Below are 9650 nucleotides of genomic sequence, written 5' to 3' on the forward strand. Positions count from 1 at the left end.
TAGGGAGGAGCTAGAGGAACACATACATTCTAGGGAGGGGCTAGAGGAACACAGACATCCTAGGGAGGAGCTAGAGGAACACAGACATTCTAGGGAGGAGCTAGAGAAACACACAGACATTCTAGGGAGGAGCTAGAGGAACACAGACATTCTAGGGAGGAGCTAGAGGAACACAGACATTCTAGGGAGGAGCTAGAGAAACACACAGACATTCTAGGGAGGAGCTAGAGGAACACACAGATATTCTAGGGAGGAGCTAGAGGAACACATACATTCTAGGGAGGGGCTAGAGGAACACAGACATCCTAGGGAGGAGCTAGAGGAACACAGACATTCTAGGGAGGAGCTAGAGAAACACACAGACATTCTAGGGAGGAGCTAGAGGAACACAGACATTCTAGGGAGGAGCTAGAGGAACACAGACATTCTAGGGAGGAGCTAGAGAAACACACAGACATTCTAGGGAGGAGCTAGAGGAACACACAGATATTCTAGGGAGGAGCTAGAGGAACACATACATTCTAGGGAGGGGCTAGAGGAACACAGACATCCTAGGGAGGAGCTAGAGGAACACAGACATTCTAGGGAGGAGCTAGAGAAACACACAGACATTCTAGGGAGGAGCTAGAGGAACACAGACATTCTAGGGAGGAGCTAGAGGAACACAGACATTCTAGGGAGAAGCTAGAGGAACACAGACATTCTAGGGAGGAGCTAGAGGAACACAGACATTCTAGGAGGAGCTAGAGAAACATAGAAATTCTAGGGAGAAGCTAGAGGAACACATACATTCTAGGGAGGGGCTAGAGGAACACACAGACATTCTAGGGAGGAGCTAGAGGAACACAGACATCCTAGGGAGGAGCTAGAGGAACACAGACATTCTAGGGTGGAGCTAGAGAAACATAGAAATTCTAGGGAGGAGCTAGAGGAACACAGACATCCTAGGGAGGAGCTAGAGAAACATAGACATTCTAGGGAGGAGCGAGAGGAAGACACAGACATTCTAGGGAGGAGCTAGAGGAACACACAGACATTCTAGGGAGGAGCTAGAGGAACACACAGATTCTGTTGCAAGTTCTCCTGAAATGACAGTTACATTTTTTTTTTACACCATAGATTTAAAATGTAACTGTCGCTTCAGAACTTGCAGTAGAATGTCCGTGTCTGATTCTAGCTCCTCCCCCTCTCCATAGAATCTGATAAGCACCAACTGCATCTCCTATCAGAGTAGTAGGAAAGTCTTCATTCACTGAAGAATACTTGTGAATTGACAATTTGGAGAATAAATCTGTCCAGAAGGAGAAAAAAAAAGAGGATTCCTCTAATAAAGATATGGGGTGAAGATGTCATGGTGTTTCTGTTTCTTGCAGTATTATTATTTCCTTTTCTTCCAGGGGGTCGGAGGAGCCGTTCAGTATCCCAAAGGATTTTTAAAAGAGGCCTACGAGCTTGTCCGAGAGCGAGGAGGGCTATGTATAGCGGATGAGGTAAGTGTCTATTTGTAGAGATCAGCTCTCTGTGTGGAGCTCCTGCTTATAAACAGCAGCCAATCAGAAGAGAACGAGCTGCAGACAGGAGAGAAAGAGCAGCTGCCTGAACCAATGAGGAGGCAGTAGGCGTGTCTTAGATTACTTTAGACTCTTGGTTGGCGCTGTAACCTCAGCTGTAGTCACAGATCATAGCTCTATTCTATTGGAAGAAGGGTGGTGAAATCCACCAGGGAAAAAAAATTGTGGCGCACTCCTATAGCACCAATATAATAAAAGCTGTATAAGACCATCCTATAGCGCCAATATAATAAAAGCCATATAAGACCGTCCTAAAGTGCCAAGATAATAAAAAAACTGTATAAGACTGTACTAGAGGGGCCAATATTATAAAAGCTGTTTAAGACATCCCTATAGTGCCAATATAATAAAATCTGTATAAGGCCGCCATAAGATAATAAAAGCCATATAATACAAACCATACAGGGCATAGATATAATATGCAGAATCTCAATATTTCTCCCACACAATGCACATAATGCACAAATAATACCACCATACACTGCTAAATAATTCAGAGCATACGTTTTGGTTCCTTCTGTTTTACCCATAGGTCCAGACTGGTTTTGGAAGAACAGGAAGCCATTATTGGGGATTTCAGGGTCATGAAGTCATGCCAGATATTGTGACCATGGCAAAGGGAATTGGTAATGGATTTCCGATGGGCGCCGTTGTGACAACAGAAGGTAAGTGACAGATTACATCATTGTTGCCCCCTATTGGTGGGTGCAGGTAGCAGTTGCACTAGGGACCTAGCCACAGAGGGGCCAAAAGATAACTTTTTAGAGTTTTTCTCACAATTCGGGGCCACATAATACTGCCACATAGTGCCAAAATAATATGCAGAATTCTCAAAATGCTTCCTGAACTCCTTCCTGACATGTGAAGTACAAGTACAGTGACACATCAAATGCGGGTGTAAGGAGCGGTCGCAGAAGTTAAGGGCGAGTGCCTGCAGTGCTGTACAGCCTGCACCTACCGCTAACAGGAGCTGAGCTTCATAGGAGTTCAGTAATATTACTAAATGCTGCGGTATTGTAGTACATAGTAAAAGTGATCAAACAAGCGCAGGCTCACGCTCAAAAGATGAAGGCTTAAAACAAAAAGCAAAAGTTAACAAAAAAAACTCTAAAAACTGAAGCAATAATTACCAAAAATAATTAAGTAAAAAATGAAACAAAAATAATTCAATAAAAAAAGAAGCAAAAATAATTCAATAAAAAATAAAGCAAAAATAATTCAATAAAAAATGAAGCAAAAATTAACAATAAAATTTTGTAAAAATTGACACAAAAAATCTGTAAAAATGTAGCAAAGATTAACACAAACAATCCAATAAAAAATAAAGCAAAAATTAACAAAAAATGAGTAAATAAGGAATCAAAAATTAAGAAAAAAAAATGTAATAGATAACTAATAATTATAAGTAAAAGAATAATAATAAAAAATTTCAACCACTCCCTTTTCCTAAATAAAAAGAATAAAGAAATGTATAAAATAAAGAAATAAACATATTTGTTATTGTTCCATCCATGAAAGTATAAAATTGTTTAATCCAGAAAGTAAATGTGGTAAAAAGCAAAAATAGAAATAGAAACAACAAAAATTGATGTTTTTTTTCGTCGCTGCCCCTTCTAAAAATAAATGAAATAAAAAGTGTTCTGTATCCCAAAAAGTTCCGGGCCTTAGGAAATGTCAGAAATCAAATTTATATTTATTCATTTTTTAACAAAGTTCAGAATTTTTTTGAACCATTAAAATTAAAAAAATAAATGCACAAGTTTGGCATCGTAGTAATTGTAGTGACCCGGAGAATTGTGTTACCGGGTCATTTTCATCATACAATGAGAGCAATGAAACAAAACAAATCAAACATACAAAGGTTTGGGGTTTTTTGTTTGTTTTTTGCACCATTTCATTGCACTTGGATTTTTTTCGTAATTTTTGAGCACAACATATGGTATTTATTTCAGAGATCGCCGCCTCCTTGACTCGTTCTCTGCATTTCAACACTTTCGGGGGGAATCCGGTGGCGTGCGCGATCGGCTCGGCAGTCCTCGATGTAAGAATAAAGTGTCCCCCCCCCCATTACTTCTCACAATCCCTCTGCTTTTTTTAGGGATTTTAGATGCTATTAAACCATATTTTTAATAACAATTTTCCTAAATACAAAATTTTTTTTTTGTTTTATTTATACGAAAAATGATTTTATTTTTCACTTTAGATATCTTTATATTTTAGTTTTTTTTTTCACTTTTTATATCCCATTACATCTTTAATTTTTTTTTTAGTTTTATTAGGGTTACTTTTTTATTACAATGTATATATTAAGTGGGTCTCCTAGGCATGTAGCGATGAAAGACCATTTTTAAAGGGGTATTCTCAAGTTTGGGAGTTATCCCTCAATTATCCATGGGGGTCTGACAGCTGGAACCCCCCACCCATCCCGAGAACCAGGGCTCTTCAACAGATGGTTGGTTGATCATGCACAGATCCACTCCATTCATTCTCATGGCAGTGCCAAAGACCAGCTGGGCGCAGCACTCAGTAATCTGCCCGGTAACAGACTACAAACCCCATGTAGTCAGATCACATCAGCAGAAATGACGAACGATTACAGCACCAGGCAGGAAGCAGTGTCTTTGGGAAAGTTTGGGCACTTACACGGAAGTCATTCCTTACCAAGGAACTTACCTTCATCATGAAAACCGCATTTCCACTGAATTTCAGCCGTGCCCAAAAATTATCCACTTACATCATTTCAGTGATCTTCTCCTTAGCCCCGGAGAAAGTATTAACAAGGACAAGGCAGCTGATATCACTGTGTCAGGATGATTGGATTATAAGAGCAAACCTTGGGCAGGTGCTTCAAATCATTGTTTTCTTGTTACCTCCAAGGAAACGTGCAGTCACCATTGCTTTGCATCAAAAGGGCTTTACAGGCAATGACATTGCCACTTGTAAGATTGTCCCTAAATCAACCATTTATCGGAAAATCCATAACTTTTGTGAATAACTGTATTAGGAAAATCATCCCTGGTGTTCTCGATTTTTTTCGTCATGCATGTCCTTACAACGACCACTAGGGGCTTTATTGATATCAATGGACTGCTTTCTATGAGGGGCTGACATGGGGCATGTTTGTGTCACTGACTAGAGTAGTCTTAGGGCATTTAATATGTTCCCTTCCCCCTCTCCGTAGGTGATTGAAGAGGATGGTCTACAGGACAACTGTAAGACGGTGGGGACCTATCTGTTGCTGAAACTTTCCAAACTTCGGGATAAGTTTGAAATAGTTGGAGATGTTCGCGGAAAAGGGTTAATGATCGGGATGGAGATGGTGACGGATAAGGTACGAACCGTGAGGTCACGCTGTAGGTCACTGCTCTAGATGGGGATTTTTATTTCCATTCTTTTCACGTTGTAGGGTACTATTCAAAACTAGAGGGGTCCCCCACTTTGGGTGATTATTTTTGCATATTCCTATGATATGCCACTAAAATCTATAATCAATGAGAGAACAAGTGTTTCATTTGCCTGCAGTGCCCCTACAGGTGAAATTAAGCATTACACAGTTGAGATCAAATTTTTAAAAAGGAGAGCCATTTTTGGAGCCTTTTTTTTTTTTAAGTGCATGTATTTGGGGCTAAAAATAATTTTTGCTAAATAATGTTTCATTACAAGTTTAGCAAAATTTGACTTTATTTCCTGGCACATTCAACTAGTAGTTTTTAATCATAAATCGGCCAAGAGGAGCAGAGAAAGACACAAAAGAGTTAACAACTCTGTGAGAATGAGCTCACTGACAGATCCTCAATTGACTCATTCTGCAGCCAGCAATAGAAAGTGCAAAAAAAGAGGCGACAGACGGGAAATGGTGCAACGTTTTTAATGGAACTCAACTGCAAAAATGATTTTTACCCCCAAATACATGTGCATTAAAGTAAAAAAAAATCCCTTTAATGATGGGTCCTCCAGAGAGAGTATTTCTATAGCTCTTCAGGCCGATAGATGGCAGCCTAGGAATGTGGACCCCCTTCTATTAAACCAGACAGTTCCTGTTAATTGTTTAATATTATTAGTTTTTAAACTTTTACTTCTCCAGAAAACCCGGCGTCCGCTCCCTGCACAGGAGCTGAACGTGATCTGGGAGCACTGCCGCCACCTCGGGGTGCTGTGCGGGAAAGGAGGACTGTACAATAACGTAAGTTACCTCTAATCGCCTCTCATGAGGAAAATCTGCAATCGCCGTCCGATAAGGGGGTCTCACCCCAGACCCCGGCTGCTTCCATCACTACCATCGGAGTGGAAAGGGACACAAATATCTTCCTTCCCCTGGACCCCTGGATGCACCCCTTCCCCTGGGGGGGATGGTAAAAAGGAGAAGGTGAGCTGTGATATCACCTATTGTGAAAGGTGGATCCTGTGTTATCCACTCTATATAGGGGTGTTATCAGTCATTATACAGGAGGAGGAGGTGAGCTGTGATATCACCAATTGTGAATGGTGGATCCTGTGTTATCTACTGTATATATAGGTGTTACTCATTGTACAGGAGGAGGAGGTGAGCTGTGACATCACCTATTGTGAGTGGTGGATCCTGTGTTATCTACTGTATATTGTGGTGTTATCAGTCATTGTACAGGAGGAGGAGGTGAGCTGTGACATCACCTATTGTGAATGGTGGATCCTGTGTTATCTACTGAATATTGTGGTGTTATCAGTCATTGTACAGGAGGAGGAGGTGAGCTGTGACATCACCTATTGTGAATGGTGGATCCTGTGTTATCTACTGTATATAGAGGTGTTATCAGTCATTGTACAGGAGAGGGAGGTGAGCTGTGATATCACCTATTGTGTATGGTGGATCCTGTGTTATCTACTGTATATAGTGGTGTTATTAGTCATTGTACAGGAGGAGGAGGTGAGCTGTGACATCACCTATTGTGAATGGTGGATCCTGTGTTATCTACTGTATATAGAGGGGTTATCAGTCATCATACAGGAGGGGGAGGAGGTGAGCTGTGATATCACCTATTGTGAATGGTGGATCCTGTGTTATCTACTGTATATAGAGGGGTTATCAGTCATCATACAGGAGGGGGAGGAGGTGAGCTGTGACATCACCTATTGTGAATGGTGGATCCTGTGTTATCTACTGTATATAGAGGTGTTATCAGTCATTGTACAGGAGGAGGTGAGCTGTGATATCACCTATTGTGAATGGTGGATCCTGTGTTATCTACTGTATATAGGAGTTATCAGTCATTGTACAGGAGGAGGAGGTGAGCTGTGACATCACCTATTGTGAATGGTGGCTCCTGTGTTATCTACTGTATAAAGAACTAGAGGACATGGAGTACAATAAACACCAACAGATTGAAAAGATAAAACAATCATTTTATTAATGCACTTAAAATGTACAATACCAGCCCGATTAAAGGGCAAAATACAAAAAAGAGGAAAAATACAAGGAACCTGCTAGCACAGCAGGCTATCTGGACCAATAGTGCAGCATATACATGGATAGGTACAGCAAATCCTGAAACAGGGGAGGGGGAGAAAAAGTATAATCCAAATGGATCTAACATCCAGGTTCTACACGTAGACTCCTATAGATGCTACCATAAAAAATGGAATCCCCAAACTCCCTGTAAGCCCCAATAGGATGCCATCACTCACCCATAATCGATAGTGTCCTAGGTCCTCCTGCTGTGACCCCTTGACGCGCGTTTCGCGTAAGTGCTTCTTCAAGAAGGGGATAGCCTGCTGTGCTAGCAGGTTCCTTGTATTTATCCTCTTTTTTGTATTTTGCCCTTTAATCGGGCTGGTATTGTACATTTTAAGTGCATTAATAAAATGATTGTTTTATCTTTTCAATCTGTTGGTGTTTATTGTACTCCATGTTCTCTAGTTATTAACACGTTCTGGGAGTAGTACACCCTTTACCATATTTGGCTGCACATATGCATTTACGTAGGGAGCAGGGCCATAGCCCCTCTCAGCCTGGGTATCTTGTTATATTTGTTTTGATTTTTGTTCTAAGTTATCTACTGTATATAGAGGTGTTATCAGTCATTGTACAGGAGGAGGAGGTGAGCTGCGACATCACCTATTGTGAATGGTGGTTCCTGTGTTATCTACTGTATATAGAGGTGTTATCAGTCATTGTACAGGAGGAGGTGAGCTGTGACATCATTTATTGTGAATGGTGGATCCTGTGTTATCCACTGTATAAAGACGTGTTATCAGTCATTGTACAGGAGGAGGTGAGCTGTGATATCACCTATTGTGAATGGTGGATCCTGTGTTATCTACTGTATATAGACGTGTTATCAGTCATTGTACAGGAGGAGGAGGAGGTGAGCTGTGATATCACCTATTGTGAATGGTGGATCTTGTGTTATCTACTGTATATAGAGGTGTTATCAGTAATTGTACAGGAGGAGGAGGTGAGCTGTGACATCACCTATTGTGAATGGTGGATCTTGTGTTATCTACTGTATATAGAGGTGTTATCAGTCATTGTATAAGAGGAGGAGGTGAGCTGTGACATCACCTATTGTGAATGGTGGATCCTGTGCTATCTACTGTATATAGACATGTTATCAGTCATTGTACAGGAGGAGGTGAGCTGTGATATCACCTATTGTGAATGGTGGATCCTGTGTTATCTACTGTATATAGACGTGTTATCAGTCATTGTACAGGAGGAGGTGAGCTGTGACATCACCTATTGTGAATGGTGGATCCTGTGTTATCTACTGTATATAGACGTGTTATCAGTCATTGTACAGGAGGAGGTGAGCTGTGATATCACCTATTGTGAATGGTGGATCCTGTGTTATCTACTGTATATAGAGGTGTTATCAGTCATTGTACAGGAGGAGGTGAGCTGTGATATCACCTATTGTGAATGGTGGATCCTGTGTTATCTACTGTATATAGACGTGTTATCAGTCATTGTACAGGAGGAGGTGAGCTGTGATATCACCTATTGTGAATGCTGTGCTCTCTACTGTACATATATAACAGTATATTTTACAATTATTTAAAAAATTTTTTTTTTATTTTTTTTTACAACAGACATTCCGTATCAAACCTCCAATGTGCCTCACAAAGGAAGACGCGGATTTTGCGGTGTCGGTGTTAGAGGCTGCAATAAACAAATACCTGGACACAGCGGCCAGATGAGACTGTGCACAATGAATCTGTACAATATTCACTGCAGGGGAAAAAAAATTAGGACTTTTTTTTTTATTATTAGACACTAATATATGCGGCCAACCCCAGCACAAGCGGATTGTCTGCAGCGTTAATTACTCTGCTAATAAATCTTGTTCAAACTCTTCTGCGCCTTTCCATAGAGACACAGAAAACTTCCTTCAATGTAAGATGAAGATGGAATTACACCTTATTTATTACAGGCGGTGAGGCGGCTGCTCTAGGACTAGACACTAAAGAGTCACTGAACTTTTTTTTTTAATAAATGCAGCCAGTATGGAAAGTTATGAAACTTTGCAAATTACTTGTATTGGGGATGTAGTCATTACTATGAGGAAAAGCAGGAATTTGGAAATCAGTTACATGTAATCACTTTTTTTTTTTTTTTTTTTTTAAACGGTTTGCAGATTGTACATATTTGGAGGACAGATGATGGCAGTGATGGGTCAGCGCCCGTCTCCTCCTCCTCCCCTTATTAAATCAATCTCCTTTTTGCAGCTCCTCCCCAAAGTGAAGGAGACACAGGGGCGACCCTGTCACTGCCATCATCTGGACTCCAAGCGAGTACGTCCTGATATCAAGCCTTTTGAAAATCCACAGTTTGGAAGATACTTTTTTTTTTTTTTTACAGGAATGAAGAAAAATTCCCTAATAATTTTATATATATATATACGCAAAATTATGAAGCGCAAAAAAAAAAGCTGGCTTCATGATCAGACTACACGAGGTTTGTTTGTTGTCTGTTACTATGGAAACGTCTGTATAGAACCAGCAAATACAAGACACTAGAATACCTAAACGCCTTCCCATCAGAGCCAGTTTTCCATTTTCCTTCCTTTTCTTCTAAGAGCTATACCTAGAACGTTTCTTTTTTAC

The 9650-nt window shown here is 40.5% G+C and overlaps 1 protein-coding gene across 2 annotated transcripts in view; it reads left to right on the forward strand.

Moving 5' to 3' along the window:
• The window catches only part of AGXT2 (alanine--glyoxylate aminotransferase 2), a 33380-nt gene extending 24321 nt beyond the window's left edge, over positions 1 to 9059 (forward strand). The window contains exons 9-14 of one of the 2 annotated variants that reach the window (XM_069745341.1): positions 1398 to 1490; positions 2104 to 2236; positions 3524 to 3612; positions 4753 to 4902; positions 5656 to 5754; positions 8637 to 9059. In XM_069745341.1, coding sequence (XP_069601442.1) covers positions 1398 to 1490; positions 2104 to 2236; positions 3524 to 3612; positions 4753 to 4902; positions 5656 to 5754; positions 8637 to 8744 — 672 coding nt within the window. In that variant the 3' untranslated portion in view covers positions 8745 to 9059. The remainder of the gene's footprint in view (positions 1 to 1397; positions 1491 to 2103; positions 2237 to 3523; positions 3613 to 4752; positions 4903 to 5655; positions 5755 to 8636) is intronic. The other variant, XM_069745342.1, reaches the window with a different exon arrangement.
• The last annotated feature ends 591 nt before the right edge of the window (positions 9060 to 9650 follow it).

This window comes from Ranitomeya imitator, chromosome 1 (genome assembly GCF_032444005.1).
Source record: "Ranitomeya imitator isolate aRanImi1 chromosome 1, aRanImi1.pri, whole genome shotgun sequence".
NCBI classification, from domain to species: Eukaryota; Metazoa; Chordata; class Amphibia; order Anura; family Dendrobatidae; genus Ranitomeya; species Ranitomeya imitator.